At 41.8% G+C, this 25,669-nt stretch overlaps 1 protein-coding gene across 1 annotated transcript in view; it reads left to right on the forward strand.

Annotated features, from left to right (window-relative positions):
* MYH9 (myosin heavy chain 9) overlaps window positions 1–25,173 on the forward strand; it is a 71,910-nt gene extending 46,737 nt beyond the window's left edge. Inside the window, exons 13-41 of the mRNA XM_082480931.1 lie at window positions 643–816; window positions 1,604–1,777; window positions 2,356–2,470; window positions 4,886–5,079; window positions 5,414–5,535; window positions 5,918–5,987; window positions 6,936–7,096; window positions 7,856–7,964; window positions 8,931–9,062; window positions 9,720–9,926; window positions 10,430–10,567; window positions 11,066–11,189; window positions 12,021–12,192; window positions 12,775–12,987; window positions 13,448–13,592; window positions 14,125–14,331; window positions 15,292–15,396; window positions 16,610–16,762; window positions 17,124–17,372; window positions 17,869–18,081; window positions 18,763–18,975; window positions 19,331–19,492; window positions 20,180–20,308; window positions 20,653–20,741; window positions 20,944–21,067; window positions 22,214–22,422; window positions 22,852–22,960; window positions 23,282–23,454; window positions 23,640–25,173. Coding sequence (XP_082337057.1) covers window positions 643–816; window positions 1,604–1,777; window positions 2,356–2,470; window positions 4,886–5,079; window positions 5,414–5,535; window positions 5,918–5,987; window positions 6,936–7,096; window positions 7,856–7,964; window positions 8,931–9,062; window positions 9,720–9,926; window positions 10,430–10,567; window positions 11,066–11,189; window positions 12,021–12,192; window positions 12,775–12,987; window positions 13,448–13,592; window positions 14,125–14,331; window positions 15,292–15,396; window positions 16,610–16,762; window positions 17,124–17,372; window positions 17,869–18,081; window positions 18,763–18,975; window positions 19,331–19,492; window positions 20,180–20,308; window positions 20,653–20,741; window positions 20,944–21,067; window positions 22,214–22,422; window positions 22,852–22,960; window positions 23,282–23,454; window positions 23,640–23,757 — 4,503 coding nt within the window. The 3' untranslated portion in view covers window positions 23,758–25,173. The remainder of the gene's footprint in view (window positions 1–642; window positions 817–1,603; window positions 1,778–2,355; window positions 2,471–4,885; window positions 5,080–5,413; window positions 5,536–5,917; window positions 5,988–6,935; window positions 7,097–7,855; window positions 7,965–8,930; window positions 9,063–9,719; window positions 9,927–10,429; window positions 10,568–11,065; window positions 11,190–12,020; window positions 12,193–12,774; window positions 12,988–13,447; window positions 13,593–14,124; window positions 14,332–15,291; window positions 15,397–16,609; window positions 16,763–17,123; window positions 17,373–17,868; window positions 18,082–18,762; window positions 18,976–19,330; window positions 19,493–20,179; window positions 20,309–20,652; window positions 20,742–20,943; window positions 21,068–22,213; window positions 22,423–22,851; window positions 22,961–23,281; window positions 23,455–23,639) is intronic.
* Window positions 25,174–25,669: the final 496 nt, after the last annotated feature.

The raw sequence follows: 25,669 nt of genomic DNA on the forward strand, positions 1-25,669 counted from the left end.
GGCTTGATCTCATGTAAATGAGGGGAGTGGAAATACATGGTTAGGAATTACTGAAACATGGAGGAAGTAGAACAGGACCATTCTCTTCAGCAGCTGCATTATATTTAGTGTGGTCTAACATGAAAATGCACCCTTGGTTATTAACCTTGTCCTTACAGTTTGAAGAAATCTGGAAATGTTGAAGAAATTTCCCTCATTTTCCTTGCTCTGATTTTATATATGAGGATTAAAAAGGGACTTTCCAGTACACATGCTTTTAGGAATTCGTCTTCAGGATTCTGTTGTTTCCTCTTCCTATGAAGAGGACCTGCCAGCTCTGAGTTTGTGAGAAAAACGGAGTCTTTTCTGTTCCTGGGTTAAGTAGCTGCAGTAATTCTTCTGCTGTTTACACTAAACATTCTTTCGCAAAGTCTGAGGAACAGTGCGTATGAACTTCCCTAGGGATTGCAGCAGTGATGCAGTGGCACATGACAGGAAATGCAGTTCATAAGCAAATGGGGTTATTGACAAAGGGCTGTCCACCCCACACAGAACACTAGCTTAAGTTCCTGAACTATGGATGTGATCTTTTGTGCTAAGAGAATAGTAGGTGTGTCTTCAAAAACAACTGTTTAAATGTATTTCTACCTTTTTCTTCATTAGCTGAACTCCTTTGAGCAGTTGTGCATTAACTACACCAATGAAAAGCTGCAGCAGCTCTTTAACCACACCATGTTCATTTTGGAGCAAGAGGAGTACCAGAGGGAGGGCATAGAGTGGAATTTCATTGACTTTGGCCTGGATCTGCAGCCCTGCATTGATCTCATAGAGAAGCCGGTAAGCTTGTTCTTCTACTGTTGAGCAGCAAGAAATGGCTGCACTAATTTTGTCACTGAGCGCATATCCCCTACCTTTAGACTGGAAACTAGCTTTCTAGCTTTTGTAATCCCCTACTGACACTGTGGTATGCTTAGAAGCAGAAGTGAACAGTTTTCTCTTTGTCTGAAAGTATGTCACCAATAAACTTGTTAGTGTCAGTTCTGTAGGAAATATTGTGTGAAAGTAGATCTAGTCAGCCACTCTTTCCTCTCACAAAATTGTCTTCATTTGTGTAGATCTGCATGGCGCTAGATGTATGCGTGGCTTACCATAAGTAGTGTGAAGTTCCTTACTTAACTATAAGTGCGATGAGAAGCTGTGAATCTCTGTTGCTTCTATTCTGGTCTAATGAAACTTGGAAAATTTTAAATTTCATAGTAGATGTTCCAATAATAAGGACTGGTTTGTAAAATGTTCTCCTACGGTCTTCTGCATTTAGACACCTGGATATCTGGAGAACAGTGTGATAGTGTTCCCTGTATTATAAAGATATTTTTTCTCCATGTACAACAACCTAGACAAATGTCATGGAAGAGACCTTCTCATAAATATGTTCAGAATTTAGTTGAGGATTTTGAAGAATTATCAACAATTTCTATTAGTGTGGAAGTAGTTGATACCACACACTAGGTGAATGTGATGAGGATCAGGCTTAGGTACCCTTTTTTTTTTTTATAGCCATCTAAAGGTGTTAATTATTGGTGTAGTCATGCATTTAATGATGTTTTGATGTTCCTTCTTTAAGGCTGGGCCTCCTGGTATACTGGCCCTGCTGGATGAAGAGTGCTGGTTCCCAAAAGCAACAGACAAAAGCTTTGTGGAAAAAGTTGTACAAGAGCAAGGCACCCACCCAAAATTTCAGAAGCCAAAACAACTGAAAGACAAAGCTGACTTCTGTATCATACATTATGCTGGCAAGGTAAAGAATTAGTAGCTAAAATGTGAACACCGGCATGTCTGCTGTATTTTCTAATGTGTAACCACTGCTTCTTAGAAATGGCTACTTACCAAAATGGCTGCCTATGGGAAATCAGTGAAAGATTTCATGAAGTTGTTCCATTGCTGTGGACTTTACAGGGCTTAAGGGGATTTGCTGGCAATTTATATACGTCTAGTTGAAGACGTGTCAAACTGACACCAACTTAAATTTTTTTGATGTGACTTGGTGAGATTTGAGGTGCTTTTCAGAAACCTTGCATCAAGACTTTGTCACCAAAAATGATGATGCAGTTGTTTTTTGTGTCACACACTGGGTGGTGCAAACTAGCATTGCAAATCCGTTCCCTTTACTGACAGAACAGAACATGCAGCTGTTTGTTAGGGTTTGAAATTTATAGGTATGCTTGCTTAGATGGCAAATCCAAGAATGATTAAGTAATCTGTTGTTGATTGTGCAAACCTCAGTGCTACTTTTATAGACTTTGCAGGATCTTGTTGAATCTTGTGCTGCAAAAAAAAATCCCCCCCCAAGTTTCTTGATGTGTTTATCTTCTCTAGGTGGATTATAAAGCAGATGAATGGCTGATGAAGAACATGGATCCGTTGAATGATAATATTGCTACTCTTCTCCACCAGTCATCGGATAAATTTGTGTCTGAGCTGTGGAAAGATGGTATGTAATTAAACTTAATCTCATTTATTTTCTCTTGGTTTATGTGGAAGAGTTTGTTTGATCATCAAAAGTCTGTGATGAGCTGTGTTTGCTTTTTTTCCCTGAAGACTAAGCCACCAAAACGAGCACTAGCTGGAACATCCTTTGCTTAGATCATAGTATTGCATTAAAAGTTCACTGTAGCTCAAGAGAAAGGTTCACTTGCATCAATTTATGTTAAGCTTACTGCATATATAGCAATTATTTCTCAAAACCAAGAATGCCAGGATAAAATATGAATGCACTATTATGTCCCAGCAGCTTGCATAGCTGCAACACTCAAACGCAAGATCTGAGGTTGAATTTATGTTTTCAGTCCTGCAACTACTGTGTTCTTTCTGCAGTGTTGTTCAGTATTTTACTCTATCTTCTCTGGGTTTATCTGCTTTTGAGTCTTGCTGTTGCTGTCACTTTCTGTGGTGGGTTTTCTTTGACGTCTCTGTCTGTTGCAGAGATGCAGAACGTTCAGAGAGCCTATTTCTATCAACACTTTCCTATTCTTCATCTAGAACCAGGTGACTGAGAAACCCAGCTGTCGTGTCATGTGTGTAATGCATCCTAGAGCCATGCAAGAAATGCTTCCGTTAACTTCTCTTTGTCCCTTTGTCATACCTGCTTGTCTTTCTTGTTCATTTCCTCTGCTTTGTGCTAGTAGCTCCTCACGGACTTTAAAACAAAAGCAAAACTCTCACCTTGCAAGTGGGTACAAGAAAAATATGGACATATTCAGGTGCTAAAGGTTGCTCTTGTAAGACTTTCATAGGAACAGCTAAAAGCAAATCCCTGTCTACTGTTTGAACATAGAGTTAGCAAGGCTGTATTTGTTGCAAGATTTGGAAGGAAGATTTCTGAGACTGCATTTAAACTGAAATCCAGTTTAGCGTTGATTCTAGTATTGGGATTTGACTTCAGCTGCTGATCATTTAAAAGAAGATTAGTTTGGCAAAGGAACGTGTACTGCGTGAAATATGGCCGTCAGCAACTTGTGCCTAACAAGGCCTTTGCTGTGTTAGACTCCTTTTGGACTTGAAATGTCAGCTGAACCACAGCTGAGCAGTTCTCACTTATTGTTCTTAGCTGGATTTTCTGTTGCAAGTGACTGTCCTTTTTGCCATCTTGATGTAGATTGCAGGGCTCAAGATTTTTAAGAGGATTGTTCCAGCCGCAATCTGGGACACTCTTCTGTGGATTTCCCTGTGATGTCATGTAGTAACATAACCTTCTTTTCTTTCTGATAAGACAACCTTGACCCTATTCTAACAGCCACTCTAGAAATGAGCAGTTCTAAACTAATATTACATGTAAATCAGAATATCCTTTCTCGTTTCTTCTCTTGTAGGGGTTTCTCTTAACAGTTGTTTGTTTGTTTGTTTGTTTTAATCAGAAGCCAGTTGAGCACAAATTGATGTATTTTCTGAAGTGAAGATTGGGAGCCTGAGCGTAGGCATCAGCCAACCACTAAAAATAAAATGAAGTAGTGGCTTGAAGCCCTTAATAAGAATGTACTGGGGGTGTGGAAATTTATAGTGATCCAGTTGTTTTTTGGTTGGGTGGGTGAATTTTTATCTCCATGTAGAAGAGCAATGGGAAAAAGTAATGCTTTAGTTTCTTCTTGCCCCTGCTACTCTTGGATCTAGCTGGCTCCTATCGGAAAAAAAGGATCTATGGAGTCCACCATCGAGCTGATAGCTTCATCAGTGCTTGGATGTCACTGTGGTGTAGTGGAAAAACTGTTGGGGCAGGGAGTTCTGACTTTCTCCTAGTGGTATTGTTCATGTCTCTGTCATAGAATACTTGTACTCCAAAAATAACTCAAACAGTGGTATCTTGAGGTTTGGTTTCTATCATGCCTCTGACCATGCCATTTACCATGTTTGCTCAGTTTACAAGTAGATATGGCTCTTCTGATCACCAGTCATGGCAGTTCTGCCTGTAATGCAAGAGTGAAGCTGAGCTTTTTCCTCTTAATTGTGGCGCCTTCTGGGTCAGAGTTAACTAATAGTTGACTCTGCTGGGCTAGCAGCTAGAACTCTTGGTTTGTTGTTTTTCATTGTAACCTAAGCAAGTAGAAGCATCTGAAACTCACTTTTAGATTGCTCTTCCAGAGCTGCCATCCAGAGCATCAGTAGAATATGTTTGGGAGTAAGTTTGACTCCATCACTCAAACTTCCTGTAGTGAGCTGTTGCTTTTTTTTTTCCTTCCTGCTCCTATCCCTGCACAAATTCTGTACAGGAGTCGACATCTGTGTAGAGATGAAGCAAGAAGGATCCTGCAGCTCCTCTCATTTATCCTGTTCTACCCAGATGTTCTTTGTACGTTCCAATGCTTCCTTGGTTGTGGCAGAATTTTAACACTCTTTCTTGTGCTCTCTCTAGTTGACCGTATTGTTGGGCTGGATCAGGTAGCTGGTATGTCAGATACAGCATTGCCAGGGGCCTTTAAAACCAGGAAGGGTATGTTCCGAACAGTAGGACAACTCTATAAAGAACAGCTGGCTAAACTGATGGCTACCTTGAGGAACACGAACCCCAACTTCGTCCGTTGTATTATCCCCAACCATGAGAAAAAGGTAAAGACAGTTATAACAGTACAGCCCATGCAGTCTTACATGGGCTTCTGGGGTCATGTGGCTGGGTTGCTATCCTTTGTCAGGTTTTGCAAGAGATAATAAAGAGGTGCTGTTTTCTCAGGATATCTTTTTAAGGTTATCCTAAATAACTGTATACTTACCACAAATTAGGAGACTGATCTTTGCAGTTCTTAAGGTGGCATAGAAGCCTTCAGTTGCTTCTAATGGGAAGAGGGAGAACTGGCTGCTTTACAAAACAGAGGGGGAGGCAAGAGGGTAAGCCCCTTTTGTAAAAGCTTTGTGGTATTTATAAAATATGTATTTTCCTCACTAGGCTGGAAAACTAGATCCTCACTTGGTCCTCGACCAGCTTCGCTGTAATGGAGTGCTAGAGGGAATCCGTATTTGTCGTCAGGGTTTCCCCAACAGAGTTGTGTTCCAGGAATTCAGACAAAGGTAAGGCCTAGAAAAGAATCTGAAGCAGTCTTTACCCCGGCGAAGTTAAGACATAAGTGCAAAAACTGAAGTATTTTATTGCAACTAGATTGCCACTGTTTTCAAAGGCAGCAACAGTCCCTTGGTATTCCCTGGCACAAAGCCTCCCAAAAGCATCTTTGACTTCTCTAGTAAGCGTGTAGTTAAGGTGAGGTGTAGAGGACCCCATCTAAGACTGCTGCTTCATACTCTGTTGTCTAGAGATGCAATTTTTTTCTTCTAACAAGACTGTAAGATGTCAAACTCATAATGCCATAGGAATGCATTACTGATTTTTGTTGTTGTTACTGTTATTGTTTTCAAATATTCTTGTGTAACTAGTCTACTGCTTTCTCCTTTTCAGATATGAAATCTTAACTCCAAATGCAATTCCCAAAGGATTTATGGATGGAAAGCAAGCTTGTGTGCTGATGGTAAGGCATGCTAGAAACTCTACTTGAATAGAATAAACTTTATGGGTGTGGTGTGGAAATCTGAGTTGTGCATGTTAAATATATCTTATACTCGCAGACCAAAATTCCGAAGTCAAATGTTTTGTCTGAGAGAAGGAGGATGCAGAACGCTGTCTCTTGGCTTCGCAGATGGAGGCTTCTGACTAGCATGAGGTTTAGCAATCCTATGCAAAGAGGATCATTCTGTTTCCACAGAAGCATACACTTTGAGATGCCAGCAGTATTCATGGAATCAAAATGCTTAGAAGCATTAATGTTATCTTTAGCACATGCTTAAAGTATGAGCTTCAACAAACTTTTTGTAATGGCCTGCTGATGACAAATGCTTTCAGTGAAGGCTCCAATTAATTTCTGCAGAATTGCCTGCTTCAAAGGGAAAGCTTTGGCTCTGTAGCTTGAAGACTAGGGGAGACTGAATTGAATTTGGCTGTAGGGGATTGCTTTTTTTCTGTCTTAAAGGAATATACCTTATTCCTCTTAACTAGTATAAGTGTTGACAGGAAATCCTTTAAAGGATGGCAAAATTGTTGGGGTGCCTTTTTCTGACAAAGATTGACTGGGGAAAAAAAATAGATGTGTTTCCTTTAGGAGAGGAAGACAGCTTTTGGGACTAGGGATATGGTCCTCACGGCATCCTTGTAGTGCTGGGTACTTGATGTGTTGTTGTATTAAACAATGCTTTCTATCATATTTTCTGTCTCTGGTTACCTCCATTTCATGCTGTGCTTGGCTGAGCTCCAACTCATCTAATTGGGACAGGACTTTATTGGGAGCCAGCAACTTTGGTTGGCCTGAGTGGCTTAATTGTAAGGAAGGGCTATCTTACAGCCATGAGACACAAATATGTTTTGTGATGTTTTGCATGAAGCAGTCTTTGCAGGAGATGAATTCTTCTCTCTCTCATTTCAGATCAAAGCATTGGAGCTGGATTCCAACCTTTATCGAATTGGGCAGAGTAAAGTGTTTTTCAGAGCTGGAGTCCTTGCTCATCTTGAAGAAGAGAGAGACCTGAAGATCACAGATGTCATTATTGGCTTCCAAGCATGCTGCAGAGGCTACCTGGCCAGAAAGTAAGGACCATATTTTGTAAAGTACATTATAAAGGTGTATTTCTCCCACTCAGGTACAAGTTTCTCTTAAAAAAAAAAAAAAAAAAAAAAAAAAAAAAAAAAAAAACCAACAACAACAAAAAAAAACAACTAGAATTATTTTTTGTCAGAAAGGCCATGATTTATTTGTTGTATGTAACAGTCGATGGTTGGTTTAGGGTTTTCTGATCTCTGTAACGCTGGATTTTGGCACCTGCAAGAAACTAAGTGTGCTGCTATCCCATATACTACCAGAGTGGTAAAGTCTCTACAGCAATACTATACAGCAAGCAAAGTTTTTGACAGAAGAGCTGCAAACGGCAAATGTGAAAATGAAAAGCTCTTAGTACAGTACAGATCTAGGAGGTGTAGGATTTCTCTTAAGCTATTTGGTAGGACTGCAAATGGTTCTAAAAACAAAAGTAGTATCTGTCAGATTGGCAGGAAAACACTCCTCTGCTTCAGATCTCCCTTTTCTGAAATGAAAATAGTGAGGCTTTTCAGATTAGAAGACATTATGGAAAATCTTTATTAAATAGGAAGTTGAATAAAGGAAAGGATAACCACTCTTACCTGAGCAAAAATAACTGTTAAAATATAGAGGAAGTTAACTGGAAATTTTGCTGGATTTTTAGGAGGGAACCTTTAAAGTAAAAATGTAGAGGTATCTAAGAAAGGGCTTGGTGGAGAGAACTGCATGCTGCTGTAGGTTCTTTTGTCTGACCTCCACTTACCTTGCAGAGCCTTTGCCAAGCGCCAGCAGCAATTGACAGCTATGAAGGTGCTTCAGAGGAACTGTGCTGCCTATTTGAAACTGCGGAACTGGCAATGGTGGAGGTTGTTCACCAAGGTAATGCTTTTCCCTTTGCAATTTTGACAGTTTGGTTGCAATTTCAGCTTCTCAGATTGAACCGGAACACAAAGTCCACTTCCTCTATAATTGGGCTGGATTGAAACTATACCTTGATTCATTTAGGCAGTGAATCTCATACCATACTTTATAGCTATGCAGTATGCTGGCATAAACCGAGTGCAAGGCTATATCCAAGTAACATTGCATAAAACCAGAAGTCATCTTTTAATTCTTTATGCCTAAGAAGATTAAGAGGATTGCTTGCTTTGGTGGTATGGCACTTCAAAGAGTCACGACATGGCTAGTCAATTTAGCTAGACAAAAAATGTTAATAAAGGGATAGTTTGCCATCTCTTTCTCCACGGCGGTAAAAGCAAAGGTAAAGCACTGAGTTCTGATCTTGTTGTTAGACCTGTAGATATTTTTACCTTTATAAAGACAATGAACACATGAAGAAATGGTCTCATTTCTAAATGTATGGGATTTCTTGCTTTGTAGCCATGAGACTTTGCAGCTAAATGAGAGTTGAGAGCAGAGTTTGAACTTTTCTTCTCTTTCCTATGAAATTACTTCTAAGGATTTTTGATGAGGGAGCACAGAGATGGGTGTTGTTTGTTTTTGTTCACACTGACCTACCTGTGAATTTCCCCACTGTATGGCAATTTTTTTATTCTCCTGCTATTACTACTTGGCCCTTGAGGGTTTGGAATTTACCCAACCCTCTTCTGATGCGTCCCATCCTGAAGGAAAAGTTAGGCAGGCAGAAAGTATTTTATTGGCAGAGTAGATGATACCTAGTCCTCTGTGTTTCTCCCAGTGTTCACTACAAAACAAATGGTCGGTCCTTCAAATGTGACACTTATCTAAAATGTTGTTTTATTCAATGCTTATCAAATAGAAGAGCATTTCTTCATGTTTTCCTTTATCCTTATACACATCTCATTCCCTTGGTTTCTCTTTCAGGTGAAGCCACTTCTACAAGTAAGCAGACAGGAAGAAGAGATGATGGCCAAGGAAGAAGAACTAATAAAGGTCAAGGAGAAGCAGCTAGCTGCAGAAAACAGACTGAGTGAGATGGAGACCTTCCAGGCCCAAGTGAGTTTGCAAATCTTATGTGCAAAAGTCATTTTCTCTCTACCTGGCCAACTGCTTGAGAGCTCCTCCTTTGGTTTATTGGTCTGATGGATAAGCTGCAGGATTCCAACTTGTTGAAATATGTGACTTGGCTGCCATCTTGTTCAATTTCCTTTGCCCCTTGTCCCAGCTCAGTTCCTCTAGCAGGTCATTTTGTACAGTTACCACCTATTGCCCTTCTATAGCCATTATGTGAAGAAAAATCTCCTTTGGCTGAGTGTTATAGCAAGCTGGTTGATTTCAACCTCATCATTAATGGAATCCTTTTTGTTTGGAACACTGAAGGTGGCAGCAGGATTGCTTTTCTGTAGGGCAGGTAACTGTTTGTGTTACTTTTGCAAGGGAAAACTAGACAATTTCCTTATTTCAAATGGATATAGTCTTGAGAAATTTGTTAAGACTAACATAATATGTGGTTGCAGTGCACAGTTTGTGAAGGAGAACAAACAGTTAAAAACTATGTTTCGATATTTAGGTTTTGATTAGCAGCAGGAGACTGCTGCAGTGATTAAGACTGTAACTGTGGAACACAGGAGCACATAACTTCACTTAACACAGGTTGCTAAGTGCTTTGGTAAATGGGAGCTTGTCTTATTTCTGGCTTTGTGTCCAATGTAGCTAATGGCAGAGAAGATGCAGCTGCAGGAACAGTTGCAAGCAGAAACTGAACTCTGTGCTGAAGCTGAGGAGATAAGAGCCCGCCTGACGGCCAAGAAACAAGAGCTGGAGGAGATATGTCATGACCTGGAAGCAAGGGTGGAGGAAGAGGAAGAACGGTGTCAACATCTGCAGGCTGAAAAGAAGAAAATGCAGCAGAACATCCAGGTAATGCCTTAGGAATGCTGTCTTTTGTCAGTAAAGAGGATAGTAAGGGATAGAGTCGTTCTTTTGTCTCAGGTTGTAGGGAAACAGGAGAGAGAGAACAAAAAAAAAGCATCACAGAAAAATCTATCTGTGGAAATAGCAATAGAACACAGCGATTCTGGTGCTGAGCCTGAGGCGTTCAGTCAGTCATCTGGAATGAGCTCTTCCATTCTTGGATATGAAGATGTCAAATAATTAGACAAGTCTTTGCTTAAGTCAGGTGTTTTAGGAACGGTAGCATTTTTCTCTGCAAAACAGCATTGTTTATTCTGTTAGAAAACTTGTTTGTTAGCATGCAGTATGTTGCGTTAAGTCATGGCAGAAATGTCGCTTCTGGAAAGCAGCGATAATACCTTGAAGGAAGGGTAAAGAAACCGTCCAAGTTCTAGTATTGCTACTGTGCTGTTACATTGGTTAGTGAGCATCACTGACAAATGCCTTGCTTTTCTGTGGGTGTTGTGAAGGAACTAGAGGAGCAGCTTGAAGAAGAGGAAAGTGCAAGGCAGAAGTTGCAGCTAGAAAAAGTGACCACAGAGGCCAAATTGAAGAAACTGGAAGAAGATGTGATAGTTCTGGAAGATCAGAATCTCAAATTGGCTAAGGTAAGACTCCTGCAACTTCTTATGCAGTCTAAAGATGTACACGTGTTTCTCATGGAGCCACCCACCAAAGGTTGACCTTTCCCATATTATGGGGAAACTAATTAATTCAATCTTGTCTTTGGCAACTCTGACCTGAATTTTTGAAATTAGCTGCCTGCCTGTATTCTTTACAAGTCAGTATTGCATGATATTAAATAGCCTTGGCTAAATAACGATACGTGAGCAAACATTTTCTCATACGTTGTTATGCCAACCAGTATCAAGTTATTTCATAAGCAGACTTCCCTTTCACCTTTGAAAGAGCTATCAAATATGAATCTTTAAGTAACCATTTATTTGAATACTATTTGTAATCCTGAAAGGATCTCTTTCATTCCAAGTTTCCTTGTAGCAGGAGTAGGCACTCATGATATTGACATCTTTAAGCACAGTCAAGTCTGGAAAAGTCTCCTGTAATTCTAGCAACTGCTTTGACACACTGCCTTCTCAATTCTGCAGGAAAAGAAGCTGTTGGAAGACAGAATGTCTGAATTTACAACCAACCTGACAGAGGAAGAGGAGAAATCTAAGAGTTTAGCCAAACTCAAGAATAAGCATGAAGCCATGATCACAGACCTCGAAGGTGGGTTTGGCTTTGTTGTTTTTGGTTTTGTTTTTTTAAAGGAAGATCCTGCAAAGGACTTGCCTGTTTAGTTGTAGGTGGTTTCTTGTTAAAATTTGTTGAGCTTCAGTTTCATTTCTAGAGTTTTAATCCTCTCCAGTTTCTGAGGGGTTAAAAATTAGTCTATAGTGTGTATGCTATTGATCGGTTAGAGCTGTTTAGTCGCTGGCTGAAGGTTATGTGCCTTGTCAGCTGAGCCCTTGATCTAAATAAAAATCCTCTCTAAAGCAGTAGGCCAATGGAGAAGAGAGGCTGGTTCTCTTTCTTCTCCTGCTGTGGAAGTGTCTCCACTTTTCTGCTTCCAGCAGCATCAATCTGTCAGGGTTAGTGCTGTTTCTGATATCCTGTTTGCACAACTTCTTCAGCGTTCAAGCTAGAGGCACTTCATCTGGAGACTGTCCAGGTTAACACAGCAGGAGCCAGCCTATTTAGCTTCAGTAAAGGGAGAGCAGACCTTGTGTTCAGCATCACTTAATGAATGCTTATGCCTGTGTGGTTTGGGTGTTGGGAGAGACTGGCATTGTGCTGACATTGTTTATTATAGTGAAAGGGGGGAAGGAGGTTTGGCTGTAAGATGAGGGAAAGGGAAATTGCCCAGATACACTTTGAGGGCAAATTATGGGGGTAGTTGCATGTATAGGTCCGGACAGAATAATGCACTCCAGCTACAGTTTGGACAGTTGTATTATTAGGAAAGAAACTATTGCTTAAATAGCTTTATTTTTTCTGCTTGTACAACGTTCTTTGAGTATGTCTTGTCTGTTTAACTTAATGTGTCCCCATCTCTATCAGAACGTCTGCGACGTGAAGAAAAGCAGAGGCAAGAATTGGAAAAGACTCGTCGAAAGCTTGAAGGGGACTCCAGTGATCTGCATGACCAGATTGCTGAGCTGCAGGCTCAGATTGCAGAACTCAAAATGCAGCTGGCCAAGAAGGAAGAGGAGCTGCAGGCAGCCTTAGCTAGGTGAGAACCTGACCTGCAGGTTTCAGGGACCAACAGGTTGGGAAGTATTTCTTGTCTTGTGTCACTTTGGAATAGGGACTAAATGGAATATATGGCTGTTGTATTTCAGCCTGTGGGCTGAAATATCCTCGGTGTCAGAGTTCTTTGGCTGCTGCTCACTGCCACGTTCTCTGTACAGAGCTAGACTATGAATGTAACATGCACTGCACACGTTTCACTGGAGCAGTACGATTTCAGAGGGGGTTAAAAAGTAGTGGCAACACACTGTCTCTCTTGTAGTTGCTGTATTCATCTATTCGGTAAAGTGTCCAATTTCCAGTGTAAAATGGTGCTTTCTCTTCTGCTTTCTTCTGTTGTCAGTCTCTCTCTGTCCCCTTCTTTAAGGTAAGTAACTGTGCACTCTCAAGTTATTGGGAAATAGAACTTAGAATTTGTAGATGATATATGGATCAAAGTTTGATGTAATATTGTAGAGCTGACCAATACCAGCTTTTTTTTCTTGATTATTCTTGGTAGGACAGGTGGTTTTAATTTACATATGGCTTAAATCTGGCTCTGACCAGAACCCTATGTTGAACACAGGGTGGAAGAAGAGGCAGCTCAGAAGAACATGGCCCTGAAAAAGATCAGGGAACTCGAATCCCAGATCACTGAGCTGCAGGAAGACCTGGAGTCAGAGAGAGCATTCAGGAATAAAGCTGAAAAACAGAAGCGGGATCTGGGAGAAGAGCTGGAAGCGCTGAAAACAGAGCTAGAAGACACGCTGGATTCTACAGCTGCTCAGCAAGAGCTCAGGTAACTCCAACATGTAGCTGTGTTGTCTAACTTGGTTTTGGTTTTGACTTTTTTAATAAATGCTGACACATCCAGTCTCTTACCAAAGCAAGTCTTTGCCTTTATCAGTGTGGGTTGGTTAGCAGCCTCGCTGACTACAGAAGGAGGTAGTGTGCAAGCTGTAGTCAAGACTGCATTACCTCACCTTATATAAGAAAGTTAATTTGCTCCCGAAACATAGCGTTAGTGATATCCCTGAAACATTCATACTTTCAGGCTCTTACTACTTAGGCTGAAAGTAATCCTGCCAGCTTGCTCTTCAGAAGGGTGCAATGTGAAGTTCTAACTTCAAAAAGTGTCTTTATAGTTTGTAGGGCTAAAGAGACCTTGGCATTTTTCTTCATTAGAGGTGCTATGGGTGGATATACACATCTGTTTGAATCTCTCCTTGGCATCTAAATAGAATTTGTGAATTTTGCAGGTCAAAGAGAGAACAAGAAGTAACAGTTTTGAAGAAGACCCTTGAAGATGAGGCAAAGACTCATGAGGCTCAAATCCAAGAGATGAGGCAAAAACATTCACAAGCTATTGAAGAGCTTGCAGAGCAGTTAGAGCAAACCAAACGGGTATGTGGAACAGAAAACTCAAGGCCAAAGCAGTCAACCTCTCTGAAATGATAGCTGCTCTATGACCATATCTTAAAGCTGCAGGAGAATGCAAAGTGTTCATGATACTAGGTTTCTGATACACGTGGTCATCTTCCCTTTGTAGATCACTTTTTTTCTATGAAGCCTATATGGAGTTGTTTTAAATAGTTGCATTCATTCTTTTTTCCCATCAGGCATGTCATATTACATAGCCAAGATGTTCTTTTCACTGCTAGTACTTGATGACTTGCACAACCTTTAATTTGGAAATCTGATGGTGCAAGACTATCTCCTGTATTGTTGTCTTCTCTGATTGTTAGATTGTCTCCTGCTTATCAGTGGCAGGCTGATCAAATTGTTTTTTCTGAGTAAGCAGTCTACAACTTAGCTGCTAAACATGTGACATTAGCTTGCTTGTTAGAGGGGAAAAAAAAAATGTACTCAGTGGAAGGAACCTGCCATATCTAAAGCCTGAGGGGTTTTGCTGTTGTGTTTTTTTTTCCCTCTTCAGGTGAAAGCAAATCTTGAAAAAGCAAAACAAGCTCTGGAAAGTGAGAGGGCTGAACTGTCCAATGAGGTGAAAGTTCTTCTGCAAGGCAAAGGAGATGCTGAACACAAGCGGAAAAAAGTAGATGCTCAGCTCCAAGAACTGCAGGTGAAATTTACAGAAGGTGAAAGAGTGAAGACCGAACTGGCTGAGAGGGTTACCAAATTGCAGGTGAGCACCGTGGGTTTTCCTTAGCTTCTCATTCAGCCCAGGGCTAGAGAGAAAAGGTTGTAGGATGGTACCTCCCCATAGGTAGTTCAAAAACCTTGTTCCTCCCAAAGATAAAGTTCCTATAAAAAGCAAATCCATAGTTTGCTTCCCAAGGACTATGCAGATTCCTTAACTCATTGCCAGGGCAGGGCATTTGGATTGATGTTGCTTATCTTGAGCAGCCCTGAGAAGGTGAAGTAACTAACCAGTTGCCATTTGAGTTTTGTAAGCCTTAAGGTATTAGGATGTCTGCTCCCCTTCAGCATGCAGCAGTTTGTACAGTACAGTTCTGTAAACATTCAGCTGCTTGTAAACCTAGAGTGGCACAAACAGACCGATGATTGTGTAACTAATTTGGAAGACATTGTCTTGAATTTTTGTGATGTGGTTGATGGTGATGAGGGGTGGCTCAAGGGTGATGTGGAAATCTCCTTCTTTCATCAAGAGAACAGCAAATCCCTGTGATTTACATGGAGCATTGTCTTCTGCTGCCTTCTTTATGGAGGGTTGTCATTAAAAGTTGAGCATTGCTGGTGTGTGTGCTATCTTTTCAGTGCAAAAATGTAATTTTGAGACTCTAGATGCAGTCCTGAAGCAGATACTATAAAATAGAAGAGAGTTAGTTTAACAGAAGCTTTTAAAATTCTTGTCAGGCTGTCTAAAACCTCATCTAGGCCTTAAAAAAACCCAAAACAACCAAAACCAGAAGGTTGTCACAACAGAAGTGATCCCAAGTAAAAATGTCTTTCTGACTCCTCATATTTCATCCCTGGGATTTTGGAAATGATGCATTCATTCCCCTGAGAGATTATACACATATATTACTTTTGAGAGTTGTCTCGGCTTTCGCTTTTGCTCACCTGCTCCTGGCTTTGTTTTTGCTGATGCGTTTAATAACTGATACTCTAATCTCTCCTTCAGGTCGAGTTGGACAATGTCACAGGTCTTTTGAACCAGTCTGACAGCAAATCGACCAAATTAGCAAAGGACTTCTCTGCTCTGGAATCACAGCTTCAGGATACACAGGTGAGAGCTTTGGAAGCCAAGGCATCTGTGTGTGGTGCAGCCAGTGTCTGTTACAAATTCTTAAAGTGAGAAATCACTCTGGACACCATTAAATACTGGAGTTACAACACTTCAGAGGGTTGGATCTGGCTGTTTTTTACTAAGGGGTTATATTGCATGGTTTTGAGAGCGTATCTACAGAAACAAGCTGTTTATCTCCCTTCTGCTTCTTCAGTATGTGGACCATATGTAACTTTCCCTCTTGTTTCGCCTTTCTGCTTGAGAGCTCTTTAGTGCTAGAACTGCACTGGAATTCTAGGTTCTTGTTTGACATCTTCATAGTCAGCATTTTTCAGGGTTTTTGCATGTGTGTGATTTCTGGTACATTTGTAAAGTTAAGCAGAAAATTTTATTTCCTAGTGGATGTTGGGGAAGTGATAGATTCAAATAATTTGGTATTTTTTCAGGAAAAAATCATGAATCATGCTTAGTCTTATACTTTGGGCTAAAACAACCATTTACAGTTAATAGAATATAACTCTCTTGGTAAAGCATGGACTACCAAGCAGAAGGTTGGAAGGGAAAGGAAAAACGCGCCAAACCTCAGATACTAAGTAACCGTGAACAGTCATTAATGTTCTGTCTACTTATTACTCTTAAAAAAAAAAAAAAACTGGCTCAAAGTTAATGCCCAATACAAAAAATTATGCACTAGTTTGAAGACTTGACTTATTAGTCTCTACAGATCCTTCAGCTGAAGCACTGGCAGCATAAGTGAAAAAAAGTTGGTAAATGACCAGTGTCTTACAATTCTGCAAAGCCCAATGTTGTTTTTAACCATGCTAAATCACTTTAGCCTGTTGTCCGTCTCTTTGATACTTGAATATGAGAAAGTCATGCAGCAGAATACAGTCACGCTGTTGTTGGGGAAGGTTTTAATGCTTTGTGTGTTACTCGGAAGACTGCAGAAAGGACTGTGGATGGCTTGTGTAGTGAAGATACTTTAATCATTAGAGTGTACAAGAGAATAGGACCCTTCTGAATATTTTGTTTCTATACCTGACTCACTGGAAGACAATTATTTAAATTCTCTCTTTCATTGTCTTATCTGTGAAATAAGTTGCATATTTAAACTCAACTTCAAAAGTACTCATTCTGGAGAGAGTGCGTGAGGATTGTAAGCCTTTAAAGCCAAGGAGCGGTGCTGAATTCCACTGGATTGTTTGCTTTACAGGAGCTGCTGCAGGAGGAGACTCGCTTAAAACTGAGCCTCAGCACTAAACTGAAGCAAATGGAGGATGAGAAGAACAGTTTCAAAGAGCAACTAGAAGAAGAGGAGGAGACAAAGAGAAACCTGGAGAAACAGATCTCTATTCTTCAGCAACAGGTACAGAGTCTGCATTCCACAAACCAGTGACTTTTGAGAGGAAGCATAAGTGCAGGTCTGTCTTGAAGGAAGTAAAATCTAAATGCAGAATTGACTTCTAGTAACAGAACCTTTCCTGGGAAAGGGTGATCCTGCTGACTTGGGCGAGAGAGGAAATGAAGAGGTCTGATGACAATCATATGAACTGCTTGTAGATTTCTATCCAGGAATTCCTTTGGGGATTCAATCATATAGTATTATTTGAGGGGAAAATAATACCTTCAGGAATGAGCAGACTTCTTTCCTCAACTTCCGGTGCCAGTCAACTACACGTAGTGTTATCTGTGGCGTGGCTTCATGTGTGATCTTTTCTGTCCTTCAGGCGATAGATGCAAAGAAGAAGATGGATGATGGTCTGGGCTGCCTTGAGTCAGCAGAGGAAGCCAGGAAGAAGCTGCAGAAGGACTTGGAGGGCTTGAGCCAGCGTTATGAAGAAAAGACAGCTGCATATGACAAGCTGGAAAAAACAAAGACCCGCCTGCAGCAAGAGCTGGATGACCTCGCTGTGGACCTGGATCATCAGCGGCAGATTGTTTCCAACCTAGAGAAGAAGCAGAAGAAGTTTGATCAGGTATGACTTCAGTCACTGGGCATTCAGTAGGTGCATCTTATTGACAGGTCTGCCTTAAGAATATCTAAGCAATGCTGCTTGGAGAATGTATATTTATTTCTGAACTAAGGCATAGCGTATAGAGCGGAGAAATAAGCTTTCATAGAAGTAAATTAATTCCGTTCCATGCATAAGAAATTTAGTGATGCTCCTTTTCCCAAAGGGATAACACTTATATCAAGACCAAGATCAGGTTCAAAGTGTTGTTTGCAGATCATCTTTGAGAGGAAGATGGAAATAATAGGTTGGAGGCCTAGGAAATCAGAAGTTTCTTCATTTGGGGTCAGCACAGTTATTAAAGGTGGGATGGCATGCTTCATTCTTTGAAGCTGCATTTTCTTGGTTCCTTGTGTCCACAGCAGAACAGTAGTAAGAAGGCACTAAAGAAGAAATGCATGTTTACCTTCTTAGAAAATTGTTGGTAATTTCTCAGAATACTGATGCTGTGCTCTTGTAGCTGTTGGCAGAAGAGAAGAACATCTCTGCCAAGTATGCAGAAGAGCGGGACCGCGCTGAGGCAGAAGCCCGTGAAAAGGAGACTAAGGCCCTCTCCCTGGCCAGAGCCCTGGAAGAGGCCATAGAGCAGAAAGCTGAGCTGGAACGAATCAATAAGCAGTTCCGTGTAGAGATGGAAGACTTGATGAGTTCGAAGGATGATGTTGGGAAAAGTGTAAGTATGAAGTTAAAATATGTGGGCAGGAAATGTCACGTAGGTGATACTGTTAGTTTAGTATTGCAGAAAGCTTATTCTAGTGTGAACACAGAGGAATGTAGAAGAGACCACTGGACACATTGTGAGTTTGTGAATGTTATGTTTGTATTACATTAGCAAGTGAGAAAGATGGGTTGGAAGAGCCTGGCAATGACCCAAATGAGGTAGTGGCAAACTGAAAATTAACAGGTGTCATTGTGGCAGAGATGAAGGTATGATGTAGGCCCGGTATGTAAAATACAGGGATTAGCCAGGCAATGGAAGACAGTAACCCAAATATTTCAAGACAAAAAATGTTATGATAAGCAGGAAGGAAAAGAAAAAGTTCAGAGGCTAAAAAGTATTTTCTTGAATTATGTCAGAACCAGAGGGCTCCAGCTCTTGATAAGTCTGCAGTAGGTCAGGACTGGGCTAACAAATGCTTTCTCTTTCTCCCCACCACGACACATACATGACCAGAACTAATAGTTAATTGTGATTCACACTGGCAGCTTGCAGGTGTGTGAGCAGCTGGCTTTGAGGGGCATCTCTGCCTTAATACAAGGGACAGATGCAGCGTTCTTAGACTTTTTTGCTCTTAGGATAGGTGAAATTGTCTGCACTCTTTGAGGAAACCTCACATGTTGTACTGTGCTGTAGGTCCATGAGTTGGAGAAAGCTAAGCGAGCCCTGGAGCAACAAGTGGAAGAGATGAAGACACAGCTGGAAGAGCTGGAGGATGAACTGCAGGCCACAGAGGATGCCAAACTGCGGCTAGAAGTGAACCAACAGGCCATGAAGGCACAGTTTGACCGGGACCTCCAGGGTCGGGATGAACAGAATGAAGAGAAGAAGAAACAGCTGATTAGACAAGTAAGAATTGCTCTGTAAATCCTGAAAGTGTTCCGTACACAAAGGCACTTGCGTCCAAAGATGGTTGGACTGACAGTGCCAATCCACAGATTCTTGTTAATGGTAACTCTCCAGGCAGCGCTGCAGAGCTGTGAGAGATTTTCCCCCTTGTGTGCATGCTTGTTCAAACAATCTTTGTCTATCAAAGGAACCCGTGTAGCTTTATTAGTGAGGAATGTTAGTCCCATCCCCCTACCAGGAAGAATGAAAACAAGTCACATGCTTGCACTTAGTTACAGTTTGAAAGGGGGCTGCAAAAAGTAGCTGTTGGGAAATCAAGGAGCTGAAACACTGATGCCTGTATTTCTCTGTACAGGTGCGGGAGATGGAGGTGGAATTGGAAGACGAACGAAAACAGCGCTCCATTGCAGTGGCTGCCAGGAAGAAGCTAGAAATGGACCTGAAGGATTTGGAAAGCCATATAGACACTGCTAACAAGAATCGTGAAGAAGCCATCAAGCAGCTCCGCAAACTGCAGGTGAGAAGCTGCAACTATTTTGGTTGTCAGTGCAGTGCATTTACCCAGGGAAATGGGATACAAGATTTCACCTCATGAGAACCATGCATCAGTGTCACAAGAGCTACAGAGCCTTGTAGCAATTTACCACAAAAGATTTATTGGCATTTCAGACATCCTTCTAACCCGAGTCTGCCTGTTTAACTCCCTGGGAGACAAGCTCTAGGGAAAGTCCACTCTAGTGCTTGCCTCATGTCAGTGTTTTTGGAAAGGATTAGAGGGAAAAGCAAAGCTTAGACGGACTTAAATATCATTTAGGCCTTCTATCCCAAGACAGTTCTGTTATGTTTTTGTAATTCCTACAGGCATTTGTCTGATCTATTCTTAGGAAAAACTCCAAATCCTTCCTAGACTATCCATTCCATTGCTTCACTAGAAAGCTTCCTGTACCCTCCTTTCCGTATACCTGACAAGATTTTTTTTTTTTTTTTTTCTGCAATTTAAGCAGTCCTGTTTGCTTCCATTACTACTTCTACTTGTGAAATGGCAAAAGGATGATTCCTTTTGTTTTTACAGCAACCTTTTTGGTAGCTGAAGATAAATGAATCCTTGTTTCTGTTTTCTCTCCATGTTCCCATAAGACAAAAACCCACCAATTTGTTAATGTGGATGCTCTGAAATTCATCCTTTTTTGTTCTCTCTTTTCAGGCACAGATGAAGGATTACATGCGGGAACTGGAGGACACACGTACTTCCAGAGAAGAGATCTTGGCACAGGCCAAAGAAAATGAGAAGAAGCTGAAGAGCATGGAGGCAGAGATGATCCAATTGCAGGAGGTAATGGAATATGCATGCAAGTCAAGGGTTTGTTCGTTTTCTTTGGCCAAGAACTAAGTGTAGTAGTCTAAGCTCAAGTGTTTATTTCCTTTCTTTTGTACTTTTTGCTCTGCTCAAATATGAGGTCCACTTCAAAATGCAGAATTTGGCCCTTTCTTGACAGCTGTGATAGGAGTGTTCAAAACAAAGGAAGCTGTGGGATGGGCAGGGAACAGACCATGTCTTATAATTAAGTCTGGATCTAGCTAGGGACCATACCACCCTTTACCAGTAACGACTTTTTCCTATCCTGCATTAATTGGTAGCTTCCCATTGGATTACTGACCGTCTCGTTTTCATTCCAGGAACTTGCAGCTGCTGAGCGTGCCAAGCGCCAGGCCCAGCAAGAAAGGGATGAGCTGGCTGATGAGATTGCCAACAACAGTGGTAAAGGGTGAGTAATGTTCCCTGTTTAAGGGTGGAGGATCTGGTTTGAGAAAATACTTTGCAGGCTGTTATTTTTATGTAGACTCCAGCAGGCACGGTATCCGCTCTGCTCTTGAAAGACTGAGCTTATTCTGTAAAATTGGAAGTGGGGGATTTTCCCCAAGGCATTAACGCCACCAACACTGCTTTAATGATTCTGTGTCCTATAGAGCACTGGCCATGGAGGAAAAGAGACGTCTGGAGGCCCGGATAGCTCAGCTGGAGGAGGAGTTAGAAGAAGAACAGGGCAACACAGAGATAATCAATGACCGGCTCAAGAAGGCAAATCTTCAGGTACCTGTTCAGGCTGCATGCGCCAGTAGGGATTCTCTAGTCTGTGTCAGTTGTCAAACTGCACTCTTGAGTAATGCCAGCTGCTGCTTTGTGTACAGTAGAGGCCCTCAGAAGTCCGTAGATGCAAGCAAGATGAAACACCTGAATACCACAATACAGAAAATAGGGTGGGCAGTCAGAGTTAATGTTAACTCGCTGGTTTTGATCATTTAGATCACTGGGTAGCTGGAACAATCTCCCAGGTTTATTAAAAAAAAAACAAAAACAAAACAACCAAACAACAAATAAACAAACAAACAAACAAAAAAACACACAAAAAAACCCCTCCCAGTCCCTTTTTTCTGTATTAAGGGATTATGAGACAGATGATCTGTAGCATGCTGCTCCAACTTGGCATGCTGAACAGTGCCACAATGTGTTTGGAAAATGACTTTTCTGCCAGTTCTATGCTTCTTCAGATGGACTAACCATATGGAATTTGTTAGGCTGCTATAGAAACTATTATCTTAATCTGCCTGTTCTCTGCCATATTTTATCTGCCCAACTTTGAGAGTCAAGCATGTTGTTTTCTTAGTGCTCCAAAGCCAAGGAGCTACGCTGATGGTTTTCCAAACGGCTTGTTAACTCTGGTGGATGAGAGCATAATTCTCTACTTGGTTGAGTGTTAGCCAGAGCCCTGGCTTGGAAGTGGATTGAGTTCTTGCCCTTTCATCAGTATTTCTTTTATCAGTATTTCTAAGCTGCTTCTTTGTAGTGGAAGTAGACAGACAGCAAATAAATGATAAATTAGTAAAGCACACGTATTGGATCCACTTGCTTCAGGATTTTTGTAGTTCACTAAGACTGATAATTACTATGTTAAGTGCCAAATCACAGCCTTCACCCCAGAGAGCATTGTATGTGGCAAATTTTAGCCCTAAGGGGAAGTTGATAAACCTGTTATTCAAGGAATTACTTTGAAAATCTGGGTAAACTAAGATATTTTGAGAAGTACCCTGCTTACAGACAGCTCCCTCTGTATCAGAGTTATTCCAGGTATTCAGCTCACTCTGAGGGTCCTTCTTTTTTGTGTGTCAGCGTGTGTCTGAGAAATAAATCAGCCTTTCAGGCTGGAGCGTTGGATATGCTGAGTACTTCTCTCTGCAGATTGATCAGATGAATGCCGACCTGAATGCTGAGCGTAGCAACGCACAGAAGAATGAGAACGCTCGCCAGCAGATGGAGCGCCAGAACAAGGAGCTTAAGCTTAAACTGCAGGAGATGGAGAGTGCAGTAAAGTCCAAGTACAAGGCTACCATCACGGCCTTGGAAGCAAAGATAGCGCAGCTGGAAGAACAGTTGGATATGGAAACAAAGTATGTCCTAGTAGAAACTCTCTCTGTTTTACAAGCCTCCGCCCACTCTGGCATTTTAAGTTCTTCTGAACAAATTCTCATTTGTGTGAGGACTTCATCCTAGGTATACTGGGTAGTACAGATGTAAGACCTTGGCAAACCTTCCTTGTTTTTCACTGTAGAGACTCCTAGCTTCTTCCAGACTTGACCACTCCTAAAACTGCAGCTCTGATGCACTTGCTGTCCCTCTGTAGCTTCAGGAAGGGTCATACCTGTGTGACATGAGTCCCTTTTGGTGAATTCTGGGAAACATTGCCTCCCATCCCCTTTTTTTCTAAGTTAGGAGGACTTTTGCTATCTTCTTTGTTTCTGACTTGGGCAAGTCAGGTCATCTTGTTGGGGACAATAGGAATTAAGTTCTTGTCTGAGCATCACTGTATTTCTGTGTAGGGAGCGCCAGGCTGCCAGCAAGCAGGTGCGCCGTGCCGAGAAGAAGCTGAAAGATATCTTGCTGCAAGTGGATGATGAGAGGCGTAATGCTGAGCAATTCAAAGATCAGGTGTGTATAGTTACCTGCAGCATTGGTGAGTCTTGTTGGTGAGAGGACTTCCTTTCTATAACCAAGGCATCATCTGCATGTAAGAGGGCTCTAGCATTAACCTTCCTATAGATTTCCCTCACTATGATAATTACAAGATGACACAGATGAAAATGTAGTGCTTTTAAGCAAAGCCTTGGAGCTGTCAAGTCTTAGGTAGCTCCCTTCAGAAAGGGAAGAGGGGGCTTTGGAAACTTTTTGCTGCACTAACTACTGTGCTGTAACTCTGGGGAAATATTGATCTCTTTTCTCTCCCGCCCCCCTCCTGCCCCATACACTCAGGCGGACAAAGCAAACTTGCGCTTGAAGCAGCTGAAACGCCAGCTTGAGGAAGCAGAAGAGGAGGCCCAGCGAGCCAATGCATCCCGTAGGAAGCTCCAGCGTGAGCTGGAGGATGCCACTGAAACAGCTGATGCCATGAATAGAGAAGTCAGCTCCCTGAAGAGCAAACTCAGGTAAGGCAGAGCATTTTGGCAGCCAGTCCAGTGTAGTCTTGCTGTAACTGCTCACAGTGTCAGCTGCCCACAGCAAACAGCGTGGCCAGGTACTTCCTTACCTCCAAAGAGGTACTGTCTGGTCACCCTGTCTGGTAAGTTCAGTGAAACCTTGTGTTACTGATGTACTGTCTGTCCTTCCCTAGGCGTGGGGACCTGCCGTTTGTCGTGACACGTCGCATTGTCAGGAAGGGTACAGGAGAGTGCTCCGATGAGGAAGTGGACGGCAAGGCAGATGCTGGTGATGCCAAAGCTACTGAATAAGTCCTCCCATTTGACCCAGGTTACACGTAATGGAGTGACCCATCCACCCTTCCCTCTTCCATTGGACTTTCATCAAACCCTCTCCTCCTAAATTGGCTGGGGATCTGCAGAGCAAGCCCAGCTCTGTGTACCTGGAGCCATCGGGCATCTGTGTTCCTAGTTTCCTCCTCTTTCCAGTTTCCTAATCCTCTTTGTATTTAATGCCAAAGAGTCGGGGCTCTGAAATATGACCAGCAGTTTGGCCACTACAAAGGCCTGTAGAACTGTCCGTGCCATGTCTGCTGGTAAATCCTTACACAGTTTGGAGGGAGTGGGGTTAGGGAAAGATTATTTTTGCTGTAAATCTCCTTTGTCTTTGATTCTAGCTGCAGGGAAGCTCCTTTCTGTATTCTTTCCCCTCCCTCTTTGTTTGCTTTTGGCAATCATGTTCAGTGACCTCAGACTTCTGCCTCTTTTAATCTGCCCACCCATGTGGTTTGGGAGCAGTTTCAGGAAAAACGGTGTGCTTTGGCCATGGCAATTTGCCCTTTCTTCTTTCATATGTTTCCAGGGAGGGGTGAAGAGGGAAGCTCCTCTTAGGACCAGTTACCTGGAGGACTTGCCAAAGTTGTCTCTTTTTTTTTTTTTTCTTTATTTTTTTTTCCTCTTCTTATTTTTACTGTCTGGACAGATCTCTGAAGTGCAATGATGTCCTGTTAGTGTCTCTGCCTCTGAGCGGTTTCATCTAAGGTAGCGTGGACCAGTAGTTAATGACAGGCTGGGGAAACAGAACAATGTCCTTGTGCTTGTCTGAGAATCTCTGGGGGACCAAATATATTTAATGGTAATAGACAGAATCTAGGGGAACTTAATAGGGTAGTGGGCAGAGGGTGGGGATAAGGGGAGGGAAAGCCTTCTTTTATTGACATGTCCAAGCCTCTTGCACCTGCTCTGTAACCAGGGGTTGGGATTAGTTATTGTGCACCATTGACTAAGAGTATATTAAAAACCGTTTAATCTGCACAGATATATGTAAGGCCTTTGTATCTCTCGTAATAAGTAATTAAGAAAAAAAAATAAAGGTCTTTATCACTGCCTTTCTATTGGGACCATGGTTATATATAGATAGTCTTTACTTTTCTACACCGTACACTGGTTGCTGGATTTACCTGTATTCTTAACCATATTGTATATGCTGCATTTAGACCTACTTATGAGCGAAGTAAAAATAATTAAATATGAAGCACCATACTGTATGCCTGAAGCGCTCTAAATGCAGGAGCCTTGTGTCCCAATTGCTGTCACAAAAAAAATTAATTTTTTTTTATATAATAAAAGTGCCTTAGCATGTGCCTCAGCTGTGTGTCACCACTACAGTCAGTAATGGTTTACTGGTGCTCCACTGATGTTACCAATAAAGATTATCTATGTGCTGCAGGCTCTGTGTGTGTGTGTGTGTGTGTTGCCGTTCCCCCCTTCCATAGGTGCAACAAAAACCATACGTGTCACGTCCAAAGGCAGCAGCAGTGGCGTCAGAGCATCAGCCTGTCCTGTCAGCAGCACTGCAGACCTCCCCTGATGCCGAGTGAGTGACTCTCTGTAGCTGAAATCAGGTGTTACAGTACCCTCAGTGTATCACCAGGGCAGCTGGCAGTGGCCAACACCGGGGATTTCAGAGGAAGGTAACGCACTTTGTGTGCGTTCAGAGAGTTGCCTGTTCAAAACACGAGGCTGTGAATTTGAGCCAAGCTAGTTCTGTCCTTGGCCTGAAGATGGTATTTCTGAATCTATAACTAACAACTGTGCAAATAAACTCTCTTCTTCATTTTTATTTCCTGTCTCTGGAGTCACTGGAAAGTGAGGTTAGTGGAGGAGGTGATGGATATCTAGAAGTCTCTTTCATTGATGGATTGTCAAAATTGCCTTTCACTTG

Source organism: Vanellus vanellus, assembly GCF_965231255.1.
Source record: "Vanellus vanellus genome assembly, chromosome: 1".
NCBI lineage: Eukaryota > Metazoa > Chordata > Aves > Charadriiformes > Charadriidae > Vanellus > Vanellus vanellus.